We start from the raw sequence: 27,354 nt of genomic DNA on the forward strand, positions 1-27,354 counted from the left end.
GTATCGAATCTGCTGTTCGGAGCACCAAAGTCACGTGATTTCAGCCGTTTGGCTGTTTGACACACGATCAGAATCATGATTCGATACGCTGATTCATTATGCTCTGAAGCTTCCTGAAGCAGTGTTTTGAAATCGGCGCACCAAAAATATTCTCGTCGCTTTATAATATTAATATTGAACCACTGTACTCACATGAACTGATTTAAATATGTTTTTAGTACATTAATGGATCTTGAGAGAGGAAATGTCATTGCTGGCTATGGAGGCCTCACTAAGCCATCAGATTTCAACAAAAATATCTTAATTTGCATTCCAAAAATTAACGAAGGTCTTACAGGTGTGGAACGACATGAGGGTGAGTAATAAATGACAGAATTTTCATTTTTGGGTGAACTAACCCTTTAAGTATTCTTGTTTGTCTAAAAGTATACTATTAAAAATGCAGATATTACACATAGGCCACACAAGCCAATTTTTTTAGTCCAGATAATATAAAAGCTATTAACTGAAATTACCCCATTTTTTTATTGTTTTTATGACTGATTAGCACAATATTAACTTTAGCACAATTTGAACAGAATGACACAGCCATACACTCAAACATGACTGTAGTAGTAGTAGTAATAATAATAATAAATGCTTTCTGCTTCTATTGCTAAAAAGGAAAAAGAGAGAAATTTGTTCAGATTAAATCAATAATTAATAATTAAACTCTGTTTAAGATAAGATAATGTTTCCCACTGAGGTAGCCTAATTTAAATAAAGAAAAGTAATTTGTGTGAACTTTTATTTGTATGTAGCCTACATCATACAACTCAACAGTCTTTTGAAACGAAGCCTATTTTACAAAAATGGAGAGAATGGTGTTCCTCAGCACAAAGCGGTTGCAGTTTAAGCATTTTTATCTTACATAAAAAAAGCTTACATTTGTAAAAATAAATAAAAATAAAAAGTTTTATATCCATGCCTTTTCCTTCTATGCGTTTGACAGCTTGGGTTTGAAGATTTGGTGTGTGGGTCCGCCCACTTAATGACGTGTCGGCGTTTATTTGAAGGGAGTAACTCGTGATTGGCTGAATCACGTATCCATTTGAAATATACAAAGCTCAACCAGGAACTACAGAGAGGATTCTTCCCGTCTTTTAATTGGTAAGTCTGTGTACTCAGACATAATGCTCTCGTTTTACACAGCTAAGAAATGTGCCTTGCGTTTAGATATCTGTTACTTGCCAGGGAAACAAATAAGCATAATTTTTTAGCGATCTGTCGCGCTTTACAGTTCCCTGAAGAATCTAAACATTCGTGTTTGCTTTAGCGCCCGCCCCTTCACAGTCTGTGATTGGTCGAACCTCTTTGTTTCTGTGTTGTGATTGGATAATTCCGCAGACTGTCTTAGCTCAGGTCAGAGTGCAGGAAACCGCATGATACGCAGACAGATGACAACTGGAAACACTGTAGATCTGATGCAATTGCATTACGTGGCATTCAGATGGATCAGGAGTCCACTATATGACTCTCTCTTAATGTATAATACTGATTGACTGCATTTCATTTGTGCCTATATTGAGATTTGCATCACTGAAATTAACTCCCATTCTCTGTAATTCTATATTCTGCTATATTTTAATTTTTATATAAGACGAATTCAGTTCAGGTTATAATTCAATTCCTGGCTGCACTAATGGTAACCGTTTGTATTGAACACTTAGTTACTAAAATGCCTATGCTGTCTTTAATTCTTTTTTTTTTTTTTTTTAAAGAAATGCCTGAAGTGCTTATTTTAATCTTGAATCTCTTTCAAACCAAAACCTTTGTAGTTTAGCTTCTGAAAAAGGATACTGGTCTCAATTTAAGTCTTCAAAGCGCTGGTACACATATCCCTTGGCTATCCCTCTATTTGTGGATTGACCACAGCTCACCCAACTTCATGTTGTCTGCTATTTGGAGACTATCTTTGGAGATTTTTTACACATATTAGAGTATGCAAGCTTTATGTCAATCATTTTTTTTTTTAAATATTATGTAAACATATCTTTTATGTCATTATTAGTGTTGCGAGTCTGTTGGCTAGACTCGGTCAAGCATTTCTGTCTTGTGAGGTTTGCATTAGTCTGAATTGTTCAAATTGCACACTGTGTGACCCTACAACCTCCTGGTCGCTGTATTGAATCTTCACCGTTTTACAAAGCCTTAGGCTATGTAGGCAGAAATTAGAAGTTTCTAGAAGATTGGTATGTTTGCCACTTAACAGCCCTTGTCAACTTCCTTTATTGGTCACACTCATTACAAAGGAAGTGTTTGGTCATTGTAGGATTGTAGGTCATGCCCCTGGGCTTGACTCAAACCATGTTGAGTAAACACAGTAATGGTCCTCTTCCTCTGGCATCTTTGGAAAAGTAATCCATTCCGTTTTCTCCCACATTGTTGTTGCATGTGGAACCCTTGTAATTACATCAACTTAAAGTTAAGATTAAAGACATCAAACGTAGGATGCTGAGTCGACCCTTGAACTCATTTTACAGGTTTCAACTCACACAGTCATGCCTCAAGAGAGGATGAAAACAGCCTCATAATTCTCTGCTTTCATGCACCTCTGCATTTCCTCCAGCTCTTCTCTGTTTTCCATGCTAATCAGTCTGGTCTCTTAGCACAGAGCCTGCACACCTTTTCCTCAGGAGATCTCCGGCTTATATGAGGCAAAATGGATCAGGTCGAAGGTCTACGGCTCGATTTCTCTGGGAGAGAATAGGTCAGAGAGGTTTAAACATCATCAGAAACAAAGACTTGCCCTTTGGCTCATGCACCCTTTTTCCCAGTCTTTAACAGAAGAGGTGGTATTGATTGCAAATAGAATTGTGAGGAGCGTAGAATTTTGATAAAGCGCTTCCTGACCACCTCACAATAAAAACAGCTTGTGAGGCTGTAAGTATAGCTAATGCTTTAATGCACTTAACCCATTACCAATTTCAAAATTCCTTGCCTTCCAAACTAACCATTTAACATACATCACAAGATAAGGTGCTTTTTTTCTGCTCCAGTCTTTTTCAATTCAGTTGCTATGGAAATCAATATGATATCTCTATCGGGAAAGTCAGAGTAGAGCAAAATGAGATGGAGTGTATGCTCCTTTAATATAAATGGACAATCTTCACAGTGTTAAAACCACTTTAACTCTGCATTGAATGATCAGACACATTCAGATACTACATAATGGTTTTGGTCTTTTTTTAATTGTTGTTTATCATCTGTAAATCACATGACACTCATCTTTTTTATCCAGATCTTTTAATTTATTCAAAAATACATAAATTAAATTCATACATAAAGTAGTTTAAATGTACCTTTTTCTATCATATGTTTGATATGATTTATGAAGGTTTTATTTAATATAGTAACAAAATTCATGTGGTCTGACCAGCATGCATAAAAACTAGCATAAAACAGGAAATTATGAAACCAAAATTAATACAAAAAAAAAACCTTGTCATTAGATTTTTTCCCCTTTATCACACTCTTTTAGGTCATTGACTCCCAAGTTTGAATCATATATGAATCATTGTCTATATGTAATGCAAATCATCTTCTACCCATGATTGATTAAAGGGTTAGTTCACCCAAAAATCATTAATTGCTCACCCACCCTCATGCCGTTCCACACCCGTAAGACCTTCGTTAATTTTCAGAGTGCAAATTGAGATATTTTTGTTGAGTTAGCAATGACATTTCCTCTCTCAAGATCCATATATGTACTAAAAACATATTTAAATCAGTTCATGTGAGTACAGTGGTTCAATATTATTTTATAAAATGAGAATATTTTTGGTGCGCCAAAAAACAAAACAAAATAACAACTTATATAGTGATGGCCGATTTCAAAACAATGCTTCAGGAAGCTTCGGAGCACATGAATCAGTCTATTCGGAGTGCCAAAGTCACTTGATTTCAGCAGTTTGACACGCGATCCGAATCATGATTCGATACACTGATTCATGTGCTCCGAAGCTTCCTGAAGCATTGTTTTGAAATCGGCCATCACTAAATAAGTCATTATTTTGTTTTTTTGGTGCACCAAAAATATTCTCGTCACTTTATAATATTAATATTGAACCACTGTACTCACATGAACTGATTTAAATATGTTTTTAGTACATATATGGATCTTGAGAGAGGAAATGTCATTGCTGGCTATGGAGGCCTCACTGAGTCATCGGATTTCAACAAAAACATCTTAATTTGTGTTCCGAAGATTAAAGAAGGTCTTACAGGTGTGGAATGGCATGAGCGTAAGTAATAAATGACATTATTTTCATTTTTGGGTGAACTGACCCTTTTAATTCAAAATGCATTTTTGACGAATTCAGTGTAGAGCAATTCAACACTAGTGTAAGGGTGGCTTGCAGGCATGGAAAGACTTTCAAATAGACTATGTCTCGAATCGACCTTCGCATGATTGAATTCCTTGAAGTCCCTTGCCACCTCTGGGGATGTGCCTCACATCAAATTCCTCTTTCTAGCTTCAAGATGCTTTCCGTCTTACACAATCACCCATGACTTTTGCAGCAATTTAGGATGTGATGCTGAACTCTGAAAGTGTAGTGCACGGCTGTGGTTCGCAACTGGTGGGTCACAACCTAAAAAAAAAGGAGAACAGCAGGGGGAAAAAACTGCTGAATGTCAAAGGTTTAGTGGCATGTTCTCATCCTCAAATCCGTGAGAAAATTGTCAGTTTTCTAAGTCAGCATATGTCATTATAAAAATGGTCAATAGTTTATTAGGCAGTTCATGGTAATATTTATAAATATCAAGGACATTTATTTTTATAGTATTGCATTGAGTTACATTGCTGTTCAATGTAAAATCTCAAACTAAAGGGCTTTTCACACTTGAAATGGTTAAAGGATTAGTCCACTTTCAAATAAAATTGTCCTGATAATTTACTCACCCTCATGTCATTCAAAATGTTCATGTCTTTTTTTCTTCAGTCAAAAAGAAATGAAGGTTTTTGATAAAAACATTCCAGGATTTTTCTCCTTATAGTGGACTTCAATGGCCTCCAGACGGTTGAAGGTCAAAATTGCAGTTTCAGTGCAGCTTCAAAGGGCTTTAAACGATACCAGACGAGGAATAGGGGTCTTATCTACCGAAACAATTGGTCATTTTTGAAAAAAATACAACTGTATATGCTTTATAAACACAAATGATGGCCTTGTACATGCTTCCGCTTTCCGTGTTCTTCAAAAAGCTTACGCCGTATGTCCTGCGCCTTCGTTTTCACAAATTTAAATTGTGATTAAAATTTTTGGAGCTTAAAAAGATACTTTAGCACTAGAAAAAAATGGAAATAACCTGTTAAACATAAAAGTATTATGTAATCATTTAAAGGTGCCCAAGAATGCTTTTTCACAAGATGTAATATAAGTCTGTCTCCTGAATGTGTCTGTGAAGTTTCAGCTCAAAATACCCCATAGATTTTTTTAAATTAATTTTTTTAACTGCCTATTTTGGGGCATCATTAACAATGCACTGATTTACACTCGGCGCCGCCCCCTTAAATCGCGTGCTCCCTGCCACACGAGCTGTCGACTATATTACAGAGCATTTACAAAGTTCACACAGCTAATATAACCCTCAAATGGATCTTTACAAGATGTTCGTCATGCATGCTGTATGCATGCTTCGAATTATGTGAGTAAAGTATTTATTTGGATGTTAACGTTTTATTCTGAGTGAATTTGAGGCTGTCCTCAGACTGTTACGTAACAGTCGGTGTTATGTTGAGATTCGCCTGTTCTTCGGAGGTCGTTTAAACAAATGAGATTTGTATAAGGAGGAGGAAACAATGGGGTTTGAGACTCACTGTATGTCATTTCCATGTACTGAACTCTTGTTATTTAACTATGCCAATATAAATTCAATTTTTGAATCTAGGGCACCTTTAAGACATTTCTCCTTTTTGGCATTAAGGGTTCTTTAAATTTGAACCTCATTAAACTTTTTTTTCTATGAGTTCTGTGTCTTGAAGCAAAACCATTTGAGAACAACTGTTCTTGCTGATTTATAGTTGAGCAGTGTTTATCCATTTCGTGAGCTTTAGTAGAATGCTCATTCATAGCCATGTAAAGCAAAAGTACTGTCCTTTGGAATTTTAAGTTATAGCAAATCTTTACTTGAGGACTGCAGCAGCATTTTATATTTGATTCCTGTAAGCAAACATAGAGCTCTCACTGTTCACTGCTTTTCCTTACTCTTTCCTCATACTTGGTGTATTTTTCATTCTGTTTCTCTCTCAGGTGAATGAAGGATGGGGAAAAAGGATGCAAGTTCTGTCAAGTTGCCGGTCGATCAGTACCGTAAACAGATCGGTAAGAACCTCAGTAGGCTTTATTTTTTAATATGAATGTTAGTAACCTTCATCAAATATTCATCCAGTGTTTTATTAAAGAGATTCTGAAATGTTGCGTTTTCTCCTTCATTTCAGCTACTATGATTATATTGCTTATGAATGTTATGCATGAACAAACTTGATGTTCAGCTGGGAACTGAACAGACTAAGAAAAACCCAAAATAAACAATTTCATAGCCTATACTGTACAGTCTTCATTTTTAGCTACTATAGTATAAGTCTCTAAACCTCCTTTTGCTCTGACTTATGATTTCTCTTAATTTAGCATTAGCTATAGGAGGAAACAATCATTCATTTTTGGCACTTATCAATCATGGTAAGTACCGGTTAGCATGCCAGCTGTGATAGCGGAAAAGAGCATGGGGTTTGTTACATAACTTAGACAATGACAGTATGGATGCTAGGGGCTGTATGAGGAGAAACAGTGATGTAAACACCTAGCAAGGCTGTATAAATGACATTTCCATGATAGGAAATCCAATGTAGCTGTTAAAATAACACAGTTTAAGGCGTTGTGAGTTTACACATTGGTTGTGCATGTAAACACACTCACTGATGGAGCAACATCCTTGGGTAAAAATAAATGGTAGTTTATTCTAATTAAAAATCATGCGCTATTATACACAGAGTGAGTTTTTGTTGTGCGTTTTGCTACATTTGGTCTTTTAGCCTCTTTTTACCCAAAATACTATCTTCCTACTCTAGTTTTTTTTTTTTTTTTTTTTCAGCTTAAACAATATTAAAATATGTTTTCGTTAAAATACAGTACCGTGCAAAATTTGACGTCAGTATGATTTTTTTTTTTTTTAAAGAAATTAATACTTTTATTTAGAAAGGATGCATGAACTTGATCAATAGTGACAGTCATTTATATAAATGACAGACATTTATAATGTTGCAAAAGATTTCTATTTCAAATAAATGATGTTCTTGTGAATTTTCTATTCATCAAAAGCCCTATTCGGACGGGATTAGTTTTAAGTGGGGAGGTGGAGTAAAGTAATTTTACCTCAGGATGTCTGTAATATTAATTGGCCAATTTGCATGGGACAGGACATCACCTCCCTGTCGTCATGTGGGTATACGTTGCTTCCTGATACAATGTGCGAAAACACATATAATCTAAATATATAAACTATAAATAACAGTTAGGTCCGATTTATTAATTAAATTCTGATTGGATTATGATGGTAATAGGCACTTAGCTAAAGATAAAATTAGTTTTGTGCCTCTGATAATAGAGTGCTCCAGGGATGACGTGTTTTTGTAGGCAACCCGGAAGTTAGCAGCGCACGGGTTCCCTCGACTGAAAGCCTATTCATTTTTCCCATAGACTTTTGGAAAATCGCAGAAAATAAGCTCTGTGTTTAACCAAGGGTTATGACACTTACACGTTTTGTCTATCAAGATAATCTTTACAAGTTAACACAACATTTATAGATTTTGAAGCCTAAATAAAGTCGTCAGATATAAAAGGCTAACAGTAGGCTATAAACGGACTACAGCACACCATGGTCGCGGATCAATGTCGTCACCACCAAGCGTCCTCAAACTGTATTTAAAAAACAACTCTATTTAAAAACATGCTCACTGATTATGATCTGCGCTGTGTATGAATACTTATCCACTTTTTCATGAGAAATGCTGTCCAAATGTCCTGTTTGTCATGATGACGTCTAAAGTCCCCGCCAAAGGAAGTAGTCCCTTTTAGCAATTTGTTAGCAACCGCCGAATTTAAGACCGTGGTGTGTTTTATGTCATAGATCAAAACATGAAAGTATTTAGAGGCTTTGTTTACCACAGACCTTATTTCAGGCGATTTAGCAACAACCCATTCAAAAAACCCATAGACTTTACAGCGTTGGAACCGGAAGTCCTAAAATGCTAACTCGCTTCCGTGTTTTTCCTACAAAAACGTGTCATCCCTGGGGCACTCTATTGCTTCGATCTTCTTTTTGCTCTGAATGGTATGTAGAAAATACTTGAGGTTTGCCACAGACTTGTCCCGCCACCTACAACACAAATGAATGTTTCTTCAAGTGCTTCCATGCTTGAAAAATGCGCAGAAAACTACTTTTAAACAGGAAATGACGGAATTTTACCGTACATAATTACAACGGGTCTATTCGAACTGGATTAGTATTACCTGAGGTAATTTTTCCGGACCTTTTTACAGAAGGTAAAAGTCGCCGTAATCTTTACTGACATTGTCCGTAACGATTACCGAGATGGCACATTCGGACGGGACTAAAATCACTGAGAAGCTCTGGTAATAACTACTTTACCCCCATCTCCCCATGTAAAACTAATCATGGTTTCTACAAAAATATTAAGCAGCACAACTGTTTTTAACATTGATAATAATAAAAAATGTTTCTTGAGCACCAAATCAGCATATTAGAATGATTTCTGAAGGATCATGTGACACTGAAGATCACAGGAATAAATAACATTTTAAAATCTTTATATTTTCAATGCAGCCAACTTGAAGCCATTGCGCTTTCTATGTGGTGAAATCTTTCACCCTTACATGAAATTACAGAATGTGTGGATTCCTATTGAAATTACTGGAATTCGCCCCTTAAAATTTTGCTGCAGTAAATGTGACCTCACCTTTTGGACTTTTACTCGGAGTAGCTTTTAGTCCAGTTGTATCCACTATACATCTGAAAGTTCTTCATTTTCATTGTAGGGTTGAGATATGGAGACTTAGTTTTGTAATAGCACTGAAATGATATCTTTTTTCGTTGGCACATCACTGATGTAATTTGCAACCCAGTGCACGGCGATATCATTTCCCCGCTGAAAGAACCTGTCTCATACACATGATTTTATGTGAGTCCATATCGCATCCCTTTAGTAGGACTATTAAGCTTGCGTTGCTCCGTCACCTTGCCTTATTGTGCCTGTACTGCATGACTGTGCTAGCAACATAACAAGCTGAACTCCTGCTGGAGCCTGTGAATCTCAGACATATCCCATTTTGTTTTCTTTCTTTTGCATCTCATCAATTCAAAGTCGTAACAGCAGGTTGTGGACAATTGAGTCCCCCCTCCCCGGTCCTCCCTCTATTTCCCTCAGTTTGCTTTGAAAAGAACTCTATATCAGCCTATTTCAGAGAATCGCTGTTTAACAAAAAAAAAAAAAAAAAAAAGCCCAAAATAGCGCAAAGCAGCACAAAGGGAGAATACACATCGTAATTTGAGATTGTAATGGGAAGGTAATTTCTATCCTGACAGGTCTTGCTTTCTTTCTTTCTTTCTTTTTTTTAAAGGAAGAAAGCTTTTGTGATGTCAAGTACCTTGTAGGGCTGCTGTAGACACAGTGACTTTAAATACTGTTATTAAGCTGCATAATGGACTCCAGAGAGCTGTCAACCACCAAAAGGGTTCCTCAGGTCTGTGTGGTCATCCCCTTTGAGTCAAGATCATTCACACAATCCTCTCTGCCTTTTTCCAAAAATTATTCGCATGACCAAACACTCAGACACATCCCTGCCTATTAACTCTCTCTGTTTGTGATCGTTTTAGTGCGAGTGTGCACTCAGCTGATCTGTATATGGTCTTAATATCTGTGATGTGATGTGATGTGAGGGCTGAATGGATCTTGCATGTTCTTCTCAGATCCTCTCAGTTTTCTGTATTTCAAAAGCATCACGATCATGTCACGGTGCTTTTAGCTGTTGTTTAACACTTACAACGTCCTGTGTGCAAAGATTACCCTCGCTCTGTGAACAGACAAAACTGTGGTAAAGTGCATCTCTGTTTTGTGTGAAATTAGTTATTTTATTTGCAAAGACAAAGTTCTTTACTTTTGACCTCTGTGCTCTCCCAGTACATGTGCAATCTGTAAGTGCTGGGTTCAAATTTGGCACATGACGACCTGTTCACACTGAATCCAAAGTGTTTGGCATGAAAATATGCAGCATTTGTCTTTTGTTTTTTGTACTTTTTCTCTTTTTTTCTTTCTTTTTTTATGCACTGGTACCATTTTTTTTTTGTCATTTTTAATTCATTATTTTTTTATTCTTATTATTATTAATTATATTAGGTATTTTTGTATTATTATATAGACAATGAAGGGGACATGTCTCTCCAATATTCAGATAGTTAATCAATATAGGTTTTCCAATGACAGATTCTTAAACTTTAGCATTTGGCTGCCTGTAAAATGAATATTTAGTTCAATGTTTGGCAGTGTGATATTTTGTGAAATAATAGGCCTTTATGAAACATGAGCACAACAAATTTCTTTATAAATCTGCTCATTATTACACATATTTTGTGCCAATTAATTAAATGCAGAATTTAATTAACACAGAAATATACCCTGAAAAACCAAAACATTATGACCATTCACAGGTGAAGAGAATATAAAGACTTCAGATGCAAAAGCCTCTAAGTGCCATCTGAAATTTTCTACTAAAATTAGCATTTTTATCAAGCTCGTATGTTTAGGTTCAGTAATTTTACTTTAATGACAATTAATAGGTCCTTTTCATTGCCATTTAAAGTGAAATAACTGAACTTAAACATACAAGCTTGATAAAAATGCTCATTTTAGAAGAAAATTTCAGATGGCACTTAGAGGCTTTTGCATCTGAAGTCTTCATATCGTTGATCATCTCCTAACAAGACCACATATTAAGGTCTGGGTAGATTCGATGGTAAGCAAACAATCAGTTCTCATAATCAATGTGTTGGATGCAGGAGAAATTGGCACACTCTAAAAAAAGAATGGTGCTATATAGTACTAAAAGTGGTTCTTTGGCTCGTAATCATAGGGGAACCACTTTAAGTGCTGTATAGCACCAAATCTTCAGTTCTTCAGCGGTTCTTCAGTGGTTCTTTGGGGTGGATAAGGTGCACTATAGCACCACTGCCATACAAAGAACCTGTTAAGCCCCTTTAAAGGTTGGTTTATGAACCAAAGAACCACTGTTGGTGCTGTTTAGCACCATTTTTGTTGAAGAAATAAAATGTGATATGGCACCTCTTATGGGTTCTACATAGCACCATTTGACAAAGGTGCTGTAGAGCACCTTTAAAGATATGGTGCTAGATAGCACCAACAGTTGTTCCCCTATGATTACGAGCCAAGAACCACTTTTAGTGCTATATAGCCCTTTTTTTTTTTGTTTTGTTTTTTTGAGTGCACTCAATGCAGGAATAAAGATCTGAGCGAATTTGACAAGGGCCAAATTGTTATGGCACTGGGTCAAAGTATCTCTGAAACAGCAAGGTTTGTGGGTTGCTCCTGATCAGCAGTGGTGAGAATATACTAACAGTGGACCGAGGAGGGACAAACCACAAACCGGTGACAGGTTGTTGGGCACCCATGGTTCATTGTTGCATGAGGGCAATGAAGGCTATCCCGCCTGGTCCGAGCAACAGAAGGTCTACTGTGGCATAGGTCACACCAAATTGTATTGATGGTTATGGGAGGAATGTGTCACTCTGATGCGTATGGGGCTGCATAGCCGCAGACCAATCAAAGTGCCTATGATGACCCGTCCACCGTCAAGTGCCTACAATGGGCACACAAAAGTTGGAATTGGACCTTGGAGCAGTGGAAGAAGGTTGTTTGGTCTGATAAGTACCATTTTCTTTTACATCACATGGACGGATTTGTACGTGTGTGGCATTTACCTGAGGAGGTGATTGCACCAAGATGCACTGGGACGAACACATGCTAGTGGAGGGTTTGTGATGCTCTGGGCAATGTTCTGCTGGGAAACCCTGGGTCTGGCCATTCATGTGGACATAAATTTGACACGTGCCACCTAAGCATTGTTGCAGACCAGGTACACCCCTTCATGACAATGGTGTTCCCCAGTGGAAGTAGCCAGTTTCTGCAGGATAATGTGCCCTGCCACACTGCACACATTGTTCAGGAATGTTGAGGAACTTGATAAAGAGTTCAAGGTGTTGCTCTGGCCTCCCAATTCCCCAGATCTCAATACATTTGAGCATCTGTGGGATGTGCTGGACCAACAAGTTCGATCCATGGTCGCTCCGCCTCTCAACTTACAGGACTTGAATGATCTGCTGCTAACGTCTTGTGCAAGATAACACATGGACACCTTCAGGGCTCTTGTAGAGTCCATGCCTTGGCAGGTCGGCGCTGTTTTGGCAGCAACAGCATGTTAGGCAGGTGGTCATAATGTTTGGCTCATTTGTGTGTTCATAGAGATGCAGTTTTGTTGTTTAAAAAACAAACAAAGAAAAAATAAAAAAATCCAGATTTGTTTGACCCCTACCATTTCTTCAAGTTATTTGTTTGTTGACAAAATTGGACAAGGGGGTTTATCAGAACTTTCTTGCAATCTTATAACAGGAATAATTGCAGAAAGCTTTTCTCCACTTTCCAAACAGCTTGTTTTCTCCCATAATGAAATGCAATTTGTGATTAGCTGTATCACATTAGAAAAGCACTGGGCTGATGGAAGGGAAATCTGTTTGTGGATGAGGAGTCATGGCTTTTGAAATGAAATCAGCTGCAGCAGTTTTGAAAGGCACCCATGGCCCTGTGGGTTGATTCTTGTCACTACCCTGTCAACATCTGACAGCACAGTGTGTACGGAGGGGTCATAACGCTCAAGTCCACAGGAAACAGTGGTACATTATATTAGAGAGCCTCCACTCTGCTTTTGGAAAACAAGTAGGGGGAGGTTTTGCTCTGTGGCGATGCAGTTGAATGGTGATTAATGAGCGAAGGTGCGTTCAAAGCCCGCCTCTGTATCGCAAGCCAATTTGAGCTCAACAGCGGTGAGACGGCAAAGCCAAGAAGGCCAGCGAGTCGTCATAATCAGCGAGTCCTCACGCAGAGAGAAACGCCTCATTGAGCTCGATGGCGCATGATTCAGTGTACTGGCAAGACCACAAAGTCTCGCTATATAAACAATTTATTTCAAACTCTGATATGATTACAATTAACTATTCATTTGGAACAGATGGCTGAGGCTGTTTGTTGTGGGTATTTACACCACAACAGGAAGTTTCAAGAAAAATAAGACACACACCTAATCTGTCCCAGTTGGCTTGGAACAAAACGAGTTTTGCTTTCCACACTGTGTAAAATCTCCGCAGGTGCGAGCGTGAAATACTGCAGACTCTGAGAGAGACCTTTCTGTCTCAACAGTCATATTATCTTGTAGGAGTGTTTTGAAGCTGACATAATTTCTTTTTTTTTTTTTTTTGTACATACTGAAATGGAAAATGATTTTTTTATTTATTTGAAAATGGATAAACTAGGATTTAGGCCTGTTCACTCCAAGAACGATAACTATAAAGATTGTGTCCACACCAACGAACGATAACGGTCTGTTTATTCTAAGCTGCTGTTTCAAAGTATGTACAACATGTTTTTGCTGTTCTTGTTGCATTTACACAGCTGATGTACTCTGCTGGTTAATGTTTCGAGAGAATAGCTAGTGTAATCGATCTAATCTAATCTGAATTTAGCTGACAAAGACAATATAATGGAATAAAAACAACGCCTATAGTCTTTTTTTTTTTTACTGCAACTTCAAAGGAAGCAATATAATATTGTACAAATTGTTGAACAAGTGCTGGATACCTGAGGTAATTTTATGTTACACTGTTTGCTAGCCTAGCATAATGATCTCATCGTTAATACTTCTCACCATTTATTCAAGGGTGACCGATTGTTTCCCAAATATCCATTTTCTTCAAAGTATCCTTGAAAAGAGGGGTTAACTTGTCAAACAGTGGTGGCTTTTTCTGAACCTCAACGATTAACTTTGTCATCTGCCATTTTAAATGTGCGAGCCCTTAAATTAGAATGGATTCTGATTGGCTGTCAGTGTTTTATCATTCAACAGCTGGAAAAAAGTGATCCCAATGATATAGTTTCTCTATATCATTATCGTTAGCTGTGGTGTGGCCACTGCTATTCTTTTTAATATTTAGAATGATTTCTTTATCAGTATCTTTATAGTTATCGTTCTTGGTGTGAACGGGCCTAAACACTTCTCTAAGCTCTGCCCCCTGGCTACTGTTGCTACAGAACACCCCATAGGAATGAATGTAATATTTATATGAACAATTTATTTTATTTTTTACTAATTTTGTTAATCGGTTATCATTTTTTAATATTGGGTCCACCATTAAATAATGGCATTATTGAATTACTAAAGTAAAAATACCCAACAACCATATTAAAGTAACCTCTTTAATATATTTTATATGTACTGAACTTACCTACTGATGATTACTTTATGAGAAATGCGTATCTTAACAATTAGAATTAATTCAAAACAAAGATGAAGATGAGATTTTTATTATTGTGGTCTAATGAAGATTCATTTATGTCAGAAATAAAAGAATTAAAAAAAATTAAAATAACTTTTCCGTATTGATCATTTAAACCCAATATTGGTAGATATCTTTTATTAACATTAAATTACTTTGGATTTCTTTTAATATAATAAATGCAAGAACTGCAAGTATAAAAATTATTAGGCTGCAATAATAAAACATAAAACTTACAGTATTAATGTTGTTCTTTTGACAATGAAGGCTGACACAGGCTGCACTTTTCAAGATTTATATAAAGATAAAGAGAAAAGTGAGTAAAGAGAAAATACTGTGTCTAGCTTTGTGAGTACTTTGGGTCTCTGTTGTAATTATCTATTTTGGGATACTACCTGTAATTTAAAATTACCCAAACATAAGATCTTGACGTATATTACAAAAGAAAGCTTGCCTGATAATTTGGCAAACAGTAATCATTGCTAAGATAGGATCGGTCAGTAATATTTTTTTGTGCAGGACTTTTGAATGGATGATTGGCATTAAAGCCCTGCAGTCCCATCCCACGGAGACCGAACTGAGAACTATTCCAGAAGTCTCTGCAAACAAAAACAGTGTTCATTATTTAACAGCTCAGTCTGTGAACCTAGCTCCATCTCCCATCATTCAGCACAGGAACAAAATAGCAGGATGTTTACCTCTGATAATGGCCTCTTTCAGGCCCGCGTCGCACACAGAAGGTGCACCATAAGGCAGGAGAGACCTGCGAATGTCCCTGGGGAGGGGTCAGTGTCTAGCTTAGGCATCTGAGAGTATCCAGCCCTGCAGTCTGCTGCTGAAGATGGATAAGGACACTCTCTCTTTCCCCCACTCCATGTAAATAAGTCTTAATGAGGCAGGAGTTGCACTTGAAACGGCCCCTGTGTGTCAACAGCTCTCACGGAGACCTTGAGTCTGACCCAGGTCTGCCACAGCCCACAGGACGGCCCCCTCCTTTGCCCACCAAGCTGTTGCCTTCCCACTTTTTTGCTTCTTTTCCTTCGTCTGTTTGTTTCTAATTAGAGACACGACGCTCCTCACACACCTTGCACACATACACTCCAGGTGGCCGCTTTGCCTGGCGGGTTCGTTGCAGTGAGATTGCCTGATGATAACTGCCACTGAGGTGAACTAGTACGCTCATCATGATTTTCTGTTTGTGTTAACAGAATGAGTAAAAGCGCTGCTTACTGCACATTATGCTCTGTATACTGCCTGCTACTTTTTAAGAATAGGATGTGAAACCATATTCATTAACGGGCAAATGACAAATAAGAGTGCCTACGATAAAGAAAAGGAATCATTTTTTTAAGCACATGAGGTCATGTTGGTTTCATACGTAACTTTTTTTTTTTTTTTTTTTTTTTTTTTTGAAAAGTTTGAATGTAATTGAAGAGAAATGTCATGTAACCAGTGCAAAGTAATCTGATCCAGTAATAAATCAACAATTAATGTGGAGTAAAAAAAAAAAGAGTTGTCCGGGATAGTCCGTCTTTGTACAGTGCCCTCCACAATTATTGGCACCCTTAGTAATTATGAGCAAATGCGGTGGTGAAAATAAATCTACATTGTTTATCCTTTTGATCTTTCATTCAAAAAATTCACAAAATTATAACGTTTCATTGAAGGAAAAGAATTGAAAGTGGAGGGAAAATCACATTATGAAATAAACGTTTTTTCCAAAACACGTTGGCCACAATTATTGGCACCCTTTTATTCAATACTTTTTGCAACCTCCTTTCGCCAAGATAACAGCTCTGAGTCATTTTCTATAATGCCTGATGAGTTTGGAGAACACCTGACAAGAGATCAGAGACCATTCCTTCATACAGAATCTCTCCAGATCCTTCAGATTCCAGCTCCATGTTGGGAGCTATATTCTTCTCTTCAGTTCACTCCACTCATTTTCTTTAGGGTTCAGGTCAGGGAACTGAGACGACCATGGCAGAAGCTTCATTTTGTGCTCAGTGACACATTTTTGTGTTGGTTTTGATGTTTGTTTGTTTTGGATCATTGTCCTGATGGAAGATCCAACCACGGATTTCTAGCTGAAGCGGTCAGGTTTTGATTTTTTTATCTGTTAGTATTTGATAGAATCCATGATGCCATGTATCTGAACAAGATGTCCAGGACCTCCAGCAGAAAAATAGGCCCACAACATTAAAGATCCAGCAGTATATTTAACTGTGGGCATGCAGTATTTTTTTTATCAATGTGTGCACCAAACCCATCTGGTGAGTTTGCTGCCTTTTTTTTAGTTTCATCCTGTTTGAAGTTACAGTCGTGTCTGACAACTGAATATGCTGAGAGCAGAGGATTTTTCTTGAAACCCTCGGGGAAACTTGTGGGGATGTAGGTGCTGTTTGATTTTTATTTTTTTTTAGGCTTTCTGAGACTCGAGACTCAACTAATTTCTGCAATTCTCCAGCTGTAATCCTTGGAGAGTCTTTGTCCACTCAAACTTTTCTCCTCACTTCGCATTAGGATGATTTAGACAGGCAGATTTGTAACATCTTTAGTTGATTGGAACTTCTTAATTATTGCCCTGATAGTGGAAATGGGGATTTTCAATGCTTTAGCCATTTTCTTACAGCCACTTTCTATTTTGTGAAGCTCAACAATCTTTTGCTGCACATCAGAACTATATTCTTTGGTTTTTCTCATTGTGATGAATGATTACGGGAATTTGGCCTTGTTTCTCCTCATGTTTATACTCCTGAGGTTACAAGAAGTCATGGCTGGACAATTTCATGCTCCTAGTCAACCTGATGTGCTAAAAAATATAAATATGAATGGATATACTTCAGAGATATTTTACTCATGAGAATTTCTAGGGGTGCCAATAATTGTGGCCAACATGTATAGGAGAAAAACACTTATTTCATAATGTGATTTTCCCCCCCACTTTCAATTGTTTTACTTCGATGAAAGGTTACATTTTTGTGATTTTTTTTTTTTTTAATAAACAATGCAGATTTATTTTCACAGCCACCTTTGCTCATATTTACTAAGGGTGCCAATAATTGTGGAGGGCACTGTATATTTAAGATAAATCAAGTCTAAAGCATCCATGCATAAATTAAATACCAATTTGTCTTATATAAGGTGGTACAGAAGGTTAACAGCCTCATATTAAGTCATGTTAATAAGGGTTAAAGCAGGCAAATACATTAAGGCCAACTAAGAATGTTTCAGCAAAATCCATTAGTTTAATGATTCGTAATAGAACATTGATGAAGACAATTGCAAATGCATTATATTTGTTTTATTAAAACATTATTTAGCTGTTAAATGAAAAAAGCTTTCAGCCTAACTCAAAATGCAAATGTAACTCCAATTGTCACATGGTAGAATTGACCCGTGCGCCTCATTTTCTCTCTCAGGAAAACAGGATTACAAGAAAACCAAGCCGGCGCTGCGAGCCACTCGGCTGAAGGCGGAGGCGAAGAGGAGTGCTCCGGGAATCAGGGTGAGATGGCTGTCTTTCATTCTCATTACCTCCCCCTCTACCCAACTGATCCCTTTCTCCCCCATCTGCCAAACCACACACACACACATACACACATTATTCATCACACCTCTCCAACCTGAGAGCAACTCAAGCAGTCTCCATATTGATGAGGCAGAGAAGAGCGGTTTGACTCTCAGAGGACTAGCTCTCTTTCTCCCTTGCCATCTCCATTGCTTTCTCTCTATTTTTCTTTCTCCCTCAGCTGTCACTCCAGAATAATAATCGAGAGTTTGAGGAAAAAGCCTTTTTATTCACCATCTTTGTGTGATTTCCATTTATTAGTGGCACTGGTTTGGTTAAGCATACAGTGTACGGCATAAATGAGTACACCCCCTCTGAACAAATACAAAAGATGTATTTTCTTTATGATCACTAATACAATTCCTGGAAAGATGGCAAAACTAAAATGTATTAAACATATACATAATAAAAACTTCAGTGAGTGAGTCAGTGATCTTTAAAGGGGAGTTTTGCTCAACTCGTCTCTACAGAATCCCCCACAGGCGCTCAAGAGTGTTAAGATTGAGTGCAATACATGTCCATAGAAGATTTTTCACTTTGGGAGAATGCATATCCTCATTGTCATGTTGAAAAACTGCCCAACAATGCAGGGAATGAGGAAAGGGTAACATCTTCTGTTTCAAGTTTGTGTATTAAATTACACGTGTGGGAATTCATGACAGCATTGATGTCACACAACTCCCTCACATCTTCAGCACTCATACATCGCTATATAAGAGCTTTACTACCACTGAACTTTACTGTGGGAACCAGGCACTTCTCGCCATACTCCTCCTCTAACAACACCATAATATTTTGGATGCTGTTAGATCCAAAATGATTGATTTGGTCTCATGAGACCAGAGTATTGATTCCCAGAATCTATATTTTGTAAATATGGGCTTTGGAAATGGCTAACTGACTTTATTGTGCTTTGGCTACAGTAGGTAGTTCCAACAACAACCATGTATGTCATTTCTGCAGACTGCATCTTACTCTGTGAGATAAACAGTCACTCTTTTCACAGCTTTTGCTGGCTCTGAGACACTCTCTTGGTATTTCTCCTGCTCTTTGTCTAGCAAACAAACAAAAAAAAAATCCCTCATCACTAAATGAAAGCTTAAAATGAAGGCCTGATTATTTCAGCGGCCTTGTCACAAGTCCATTGTTTTTGAATTTCTGTGTTACTTTTGCTATATTTTCATGCTTAAAACAATGATTTGGTAATCCTCTCATACCACTGTCCTCTTTTGTGCTAAGAAATAAGTCTCCTGACAGTTCTCTCCCAAGTACTTCCATTGTTGTCAGCATTAAGTCTGAGAATGATTCAGTGGCTAATTGTCAAGAAATTACTTCTCTTTAAATGTTTTGGTTCAACATACCTATTGATCAAACATTTTTTTTTTTTTTTTAATTTAGTAACTTTTCGGAGAGTGTACTCATTTTTGCTACACAACAATTTATCACCTTGATAAGAAAATCTTATTTTCCTGAATAATTTTGACATGCTTCTTTGGTCGTTGATTAGTCAGACTTGCTGGAACATTATATCTCTAAAGAACCCTAACATGTCTTCTAAGTAATTGAGTAATTGCTAACTTTCAGAAGTTTCAGAGGGGGTGTAATAATTTATGCTGTGCACTGTACGTAACTGGTACTGTTACTCATACTGCTCATATTCTGTACTGGACGTTTGCGATATGGACATTATACCTCAAATACTACCTGACTGTTACTTTTCTAAGTGATCAGACTTACGATTTCATAAAAAAGGTTAAAATAAGACCAGAACCTCAAAGAGACCTAGCTTGGGTCATTAAAGAGACATTACTCCCAAAAATGAAAATTCTGTTATCATTTACGCACCCTCATTTCATTCCAAACCTGTATTTCCATTGATTTGGAACATAAAAGAAGATATTTTGAAAAATGAAAAGTGTTTCAATGATCACCAAGACTGTTTGGTTACCAACATTCTTCAAAATATCTCGAGTTTCACAGAATAAATAAAGTCATCTAGGTTTGGAATGACATGAGAGTGAGAAAATGATTACATAATTTTCATTTTTGGGTGAACCTTTAAGAACACTAGCAACCACATACATTTTTATGTAAAAATGTATTTAAAACTGATTAATGCCTTTATTTATTGTTATGTAGATTTTATTGTTTAAAGAATCCATCAAATCAACTGCTTTAGAATTTTCTGTATAGATTCTCTCTTTATCCCTGTTAAGTTTGGCAGGGAGCTTATTTTTGGTTGGTTTTTGGCATGAGAATTTGTGTTGCAATATGTTTTATCAGTTCTCTCAAAATGCAGAGCTCCATACTGGGCACTGTGGCCAAAACAGCTAGAATCCATGCTAAGACCTCTCACTGACAACAATGATCTGAAACGCATTCATAATTCATAAGCTGCAATTTTTTCACAGTGGACTGGACAATGTAGAAACACTGGGGTATGTCTGCGCATAGCTGAAAACAACTTAAAACGTGGCATTTGCTTGTATTGGGTTTAGTTTGGTGTGAAGAAATCAAATATGAAGGCTGAAGATTAACTGGTCTTAGCAACTCAATTGTTATTGTAAAAAAGCCAAGCCCTCATTACAATTCTTCTAAGTCTCATTAGTCTTTTATCCAATTACTGTGGCTTAAATCTGAGGAAATGATGAATTCCATATGCATGTTTTTTTAAAAATCCTTCTTGTCTATAATGACTCTAAATGTTCATTAGGGACATTTGGGACCTACTAAATGTCTTTCCACAGGTATGTGTGAAGCCTATGAGCTCAGTGTTTAAAATATTTGTTTATTGCTGAAAGCAAAGTCCCCTCATTCTGTCAGAAATGTAGTTTATTGCATACAGATTTGGTCATTGGCTTGGCACGTTTCTGAGGAACGTGGATGCTGATTTGTTTGTTCTGGTTCGTAATGTGACTAATGGACCCCTGAGCTCCACACTTGAGTTTTGTTCTAGTGTGCGCTTCTCTGTGGTACGTCTCCTTGGCTTTGTTTTTTTCTGAGGAGTTGACTCATACTTTTACCACTTGTTTTTCCACAGGCCATTTTCTCTGGCTGTGCATGCTTGGCAGGAGGCTTTCCATCTATGACCATCCCTCACTCAACCCGCCGAAACGCTCACACACATTCTTCCTTTTCATCTTCCATCGTTCTTTAGCGCCGGTCCCATTTGTGAGTGCTGTATGAGGCTCTGGAGAGCAGGTTGAGGCTGAGGTTTGAGCTGTCTTGGGGTCCGTGTTGGCAGCATGCGCAATCTGCTGTTCTCCACGCGGTGGCCAGTTGGTTTGCTGGGATGTTGCCTGCCAGCTTGGGGAGGCAGCGGGCGCTCGACCACCTGCTGTGGGCACTGCTTGGCTCCCTGGTGCCTGGCTGAGCGGATGGCATCACCTGGCACAGAGTAGAGGTGCTGGCGGCCTCAGTTGTGTGGGGCGCCTGGCCTGAAATAATCAGTGCCAACTCACTAGCCCTGGAGCTGAATATTGTGAGCCCGCTGGCCAACTTTAACTGTTTCACTCTTCACTACATTCCATTGCATGCATAAATAAGTCACAGTGATTTTTATCTAAGGTTCTGAAATATCCAAAAGTGCCATAGTAGTATCGTGATTTTTGGACTTGTTTGAAAAGTGATGCCTTCTGGCACAAAACACCAACGTCAGGCCTACGAATTAAGTATAATTTTAGTGGAACAATACTTAGAATAATCTGGAATTCAAATTCACTTGTTCATGTTAAATTGGAAAAGCAATCGAAATTCAGTGTCCTTGTGAACTGGAGTCAAGAAGATGGAGTCAGTCTAAATAAAATTTGGGATGCACAGATATTGTCATGGCTGATAAGCGACTAAATGCCGATAGTATAGAATTTCAATATTTTGTTGAAACACATTAAAAATGAAGTACTAAATCAATAAAAATAATGCTAATAGTAAATTCCATAGTAGTATTATGTTTTGTATCATGGCACAAGACTCCAACGCCAGCCCCCTAAATTAAGTATAATGGAACAATTCTTAGAATCTAAATTCTAAATTAATTGGGATACATAGATATACATCTGATCAATACCGTTAAGCCGGTATTATTTTTGTTTTTGATAAGCGATAAATTGCAGATATTGAAATTCTGTACAATCTTTTCTAAATAAATTAACAAATAAAACACAAAATCAATAAAAAATTGAACACAAGTTAAAGATAAATGCTAAAAATAAAATGTAGAATATACAGTATAAAAAAATGGTAACACTTTACAATAAGGTGTCATTTGTTAACATTAATTAACTAAATTAGTTAACATGAACTAACAATGAGCAATACTTTTATTAATCTTAGTTAGTTCATTTCAACATTTATTAATATTTTTTTAAATCAAATTGTATTTGTATTAGTTAATGTACTGTGAACTAACATGAACAATGAACAACTCATTTTTATTAACTAACATTATCAAAGATTAATGAATGTTGTAAGAAATACATTGCTCACTGTTAGTTCATGTTAGTTTATACATTACCTAATGAGACCTTACTGTAAAGTGTTACCAAAAAAGTTATATTTATTTTTATTTTTATTCAGTGGTTTACAATATCAACTGTTTAATAAATCTCTATTATCAGCCAATTGAATTGAAATTGTACTAATAATATTGTGCATTTCTAAACTAAATGTAATAGTTATCAGCATTTCTTTGTGTATAACAAGGAAACAAGTCACCGGTGTGGTTTTATAAAAGAGTATTCCACATTATATGTGTGTATGTGGCCACAGAACTGTTTGCAAACTGTGTTTATGAGTCCCATTCACACTTGTGTGTTTTATACAGTCTGTCAACACTCGTATGAGTGAAACTCTCTTTTTCATGCCTCTCACACATACGCTTCCTCTCTCAAAAACACACCGCAGCCCACCAGCCAGTGGTCGGAAGAGGGTGAGGTATTACAGCACACCTGGGTCGGGCTGAGATAACTACACAACCACTTAACACAGGGGGGAAAATCCCACTTCAGCTGTTTCTGTTGGACGCTGATGCCGGTATGCTGTACCGCACCTGGCCGTAAGGGCCAATGTTATTAACACAGGGCTATATGAGAAAATACCACAGAATTCTGTGAAACTAGAAGACCGTGAGAATTCATACAAGGACACACGAGGAGATGTGAGTGTGTGTGTGTAAGAGACAGTGGCCTGCTGCCAGATGAATGGGAACTCACTCCCGGCATGCCACAGCTGCTGCTGAGAGCCACATGATGCTACTGGGAATATTCCAGCGTTTTTCATCAGAATGTGGGAGACTGAAGCGTAGGCCGCTGAATTATTAGCTTCCTCAAGACAACAAGGTCCCCTCTCTTCACTCACATATCCTCATCTGACAATTTCATTTTCACACAGCCTCCTCTGGACTTACTGTATGGCTTTTTCTCATAAAAGAGTATGAGACCACATCTGTATTCATGGCTTTTTACTTGCCTTTTTAAGAAAGGATTTTTGAGACAATGACATGATTCTCCTTTTTTGTGTCCAACTGTACTAACTTATTTAAAAAATAAAGTAAAAATGCAACAGGACTGTTATTGTTAACTAAACTAAAAATATAAAAAATTGTATTAGTAATTGTAATAAAGACACAGACGAGCCAAAACATTATGACCATCTGCCTAATATGCTGTTGGTCCTCCGTGTGCCGACAAAACAGAGCAAACTTGCCAAAACCATGGACTCCTGTAGGTTATGTGGTGGAGCCACCATGGATCGAATGTTTTGGTCCAGCACATCCTGCAGATGCTCAATTGGATTGAGATTGGGGGAATTTGGAGGCCAGAGCAACACCTAGAACATCATGTTCCATAACCAATCCTGAACAATGTGTGCAGTGTGGATGGTGCATTATCCTGCTAAAAGAGGCCACTTCCACCAGGGAATACCACTCAAGGGGTGTACCTGGTCTGCAACAATGTTTAGATAGGTGGCATGTCTCAAATCTACGCAGCAGTGTGTGTTATGTTGTTACACACTGTTGGTAAATTCTCACCACTGCTGATCAGGAGCAACCCACAAGCCTTGCCATTTCAGAGATACTCTGACCCAGTAGCCTTGCCATAACAATCCAGCCCTTGTCAAAGTCTCTCGGATCTTTATTTCTGCTCATTTCTCCTGCATCCAACACGTTGATTACGAGTACTTATTGTTTGCTTACCATCTAATCTACCCGAGAAGCGTCTCGCTGCAGCATGTGGTGGACATCTATCCCAGCCCACATCCAAGTGTGATGTCAGAAGCCAGGCCAATGCCACCCTTCAGCCGATTCTTGAGATTTCATTGATCATGTCAATCACAGTACTGATTGCCTACACCAAACACTGATCCCTAAACCTACCCATCGCTTCACTGTCACCAATGAAATTACCTGCAGGGAGGGATTTCTGGTGAAGTTGGTTTGGGGGAAAAATCACACTTTTAATTCTAACACCTAATTCTTTATCATTTACTTCTTATATTCGTCTTTTTATGACATACTGCACTGAAACCCACCTAAAACCTAAAACAGAACCAAAACCTACCTTTATGCCTAAAAAGACTTTCAATTGGAAACTAACATACAACAAATCAGGTTTCCGGGGCAACGCAGGGATGGGGGAGTCACCATAGATATATATAAATATCTATGGGGAGTCACAAGGTGACGTATTGGGCATGGGCGTGGCTTCTGACATTACATTTGGATGTGGGCGGATTTGGATGTCCAAATCCTTACTTGGGCTGCATTCCACTACACTTTTAGACACGCACTCGCAAACCTCCCTAAGCACTTCCCCTTGGGAGAATCCCTGACGCCATTTTGAAGTGCGTTCCACTTGGTGAAGTGGACGAGGGACGTTTACATGGAGAGAAACGCAGTCCCTCGATTTTGACCAAGGGAGCGAGTCTCCTTCATATGTACACTTCAGGTAGCTCCATATACCACAATGCAACATGATTGTGACATCACTGCATATCACGTTTAATTTACCCCACCACAAACAACTCTATGATATATAAGTGATCAAGGGCTTACGATGATCCAATTCAGCCCATTGCAAAGGTTCCGCCAGTAGTGGGCACTCATGCAACGTAAGCAATGACATACATCCGAGTCAACAAGACTGAGGGAAGTTAGCAAGGGAAGGGCATAAAAAAAATTAACTGGACTAAAATAAAATAAGTTGAAGTTGAAATAATAAAATGACTAAATACTATTAATAAATAAAGTAAAGATCATATGGAGTCATATGTCAAGTCATATGGAGTAACTAAGAAAAGCTATGATGAAGATTAAAAAAAAAAAATTATCTTCATATTTCAAAAATGTGTGATAAGGATAAAGTATGTACACTTAATCTACATGTATGGAAAATATGTAAAATGTCTAATTTTCATCCTCTTGGATAGTCTTATTAGTCATTGACCTTCTTGTAAACAGGACACATTTTAACTGCTTTGTCCCTCTGTTGTTACTTAAGCCAGTATTTAAAAATATGGAAACATTTGCCACACAAGAGACAAACGCAAAACATTTCCCTTAGGATGTGATGACACTTAGGCTCCGACACAAAGCGGTTAAATAAAGAACGTGAATCAGCGTGAGCCTCTGGTAATGTATGAAACTGAAGTGCATGAAATTTAAAAGTTTTCCAATTAAGAGAGGCTTAAGCTGTTTGGAGTCTGGCTGGAACAAGATAAATGCAGCGGGCAGCGAGTGCTAATGAGGACATACACACTGATGACTGCTGCCGCAGCTTGTACACAGATAGTCATGGCTGTCGTGGAGGCTTTTAATAGCCCCTTACAATTTATCTGCTAGAATTATTATTAGCCTCCTGTTTGCTGGGTGGCTTATCTCTGCCTGCTCGGGGTGGATTTGCTTGCTGCTCTGTGTTTGATGTGTGTGTGTGCTTGTGTTTATGTGTGAATGAACACAGGAGGGGGAATAGATGGATGTGTGTGATATTATTTCACTTTCTCTGTCTTTCTGTACAGCTTTCTTTCTTTTTCTCTTTGCTCCTGTCTTTGAAGAACATACTTAAATATGACTACAAGAGGATACATGATGCCATGGATTACTGATCAAACAACAACAGCAGGCCATTGGCAAAATTATTTGCATTCATCACATTCCTTTAACTTATTAACGAATTAAAGCATCCTATCACTCCCGTTTAATCATGTGCTCCTTTTCTCATAGGTTTACTTATAGAATCTGTTAGATCTTCAGAATCTTTAAAAAAGATACATTATTTATTTATTTATTTATTCCTTGAAAACTCTGCATAATAGATATTTAAGTATATTACACAAAGCAAAATAACTTAAATTAAACAAATGGTCCTGTTCAAAAGTTTACATCCCCCCTAATTTTGTGATATTCCACAAAGCAATACAAAACAACTTTTATATCTGTTGTATTTTTTTTTTTTTTTTTTTAAGTGCCGCCATTATGTTATTTTAAAGGTCCCTAATTTTGGTCTCCTACAATAAGTTTAAATGCATCCAAGGTCTAAAAACATTATTTTTATTTTAAATTCCACATCACCTCAATTCTCAGAGCCTGAAAATGGTTTGTTCTAAGATTCAGTCTGTCTAAACCCCTCCTTTCCGCAAGCCTACTCTGTTCTGATTGGTCAGACGGCCCAGTCTGTTGTGATTGGTCTACCGCTTGCAGTGTATGTCAGAAGTGAAACGCCCATTACCATATCTGAATTTCAGCTCCGGACGCTTCCTCTGTGCTTGATACAAGTGATATTAATGATGGTGTCGGTTTTTTCCGTATCAATTCGAGCCAGAGTCCTTATCCTTTGGAAGTGTATGCAAAGTGGATTTGTAGCTCAGAAAACGCCGTCTTCTCGACATGTCGACAACATGAACCAAACTCTTCCAGGCCCCAGCTACAACTACAGTGTTTGAGGGCCGGTCAAAGTAGACGTTGTTCGTTGGCAGCCAATGAAAACACATTTGCATAATGCCAGCCAATGGTTACGTTTTTATGCAAGTATGTAACAGGAAGTGAGACTGGAATTGCAAACAGGAAGTGAGACTGGAGGCAATAACTTTATTTGTCGTGCACTGCTCTTTAA

The 27,354-nt window shown here is 37.7% G+C and overlaps 1 protein-coding gene across 1 annotated transcript in view; it reads left to right on the forward strand.

The window, feature by feature from the left end:
• The first annotated feature begins 1,008 nt into the window (after positions 1-1,008).
• The window catches only part of triqk (triple QxxK/R motif containing), a 29,779-nt gene continuing 3,433 nt past the window's right edge, over positions 1,009-27,354 (forward strand). Inside the window, exons 1-3 of the mRNA XM_048201404.1 lie at positions 1,009-1,149; positions 6,291-6,362; positions 18,099-18,184. Of these exons, the coding sequence (XP_048057361.1) occupies positions 6,302-6,362; positions 18,099-18,184 (147 nt within the window). The 5' untranslated portion in view covers positions 1,009-1,149; positions 6,291-6,301. The remainder of the gene's footprint in view (positions 1,150-6,290; positions 6,363-18,098; positions 18,185-27,354) is intronic.

This window comes from Megalobrama amblycephala, linkage group LG9 (genome assembly GCF_018812025.1).
Source record: "Megalobrama amblycephala isolate DHTTF-2021 linkage group LG9, ASM1881202v1, whole genome shotgun sequence".
NCBI lineage: Eukaryota > Metazoa > Chordata > Actinopteri > Cypriniformes > Xenocyprididae > Megalobrama > Megalobrama amblycephala.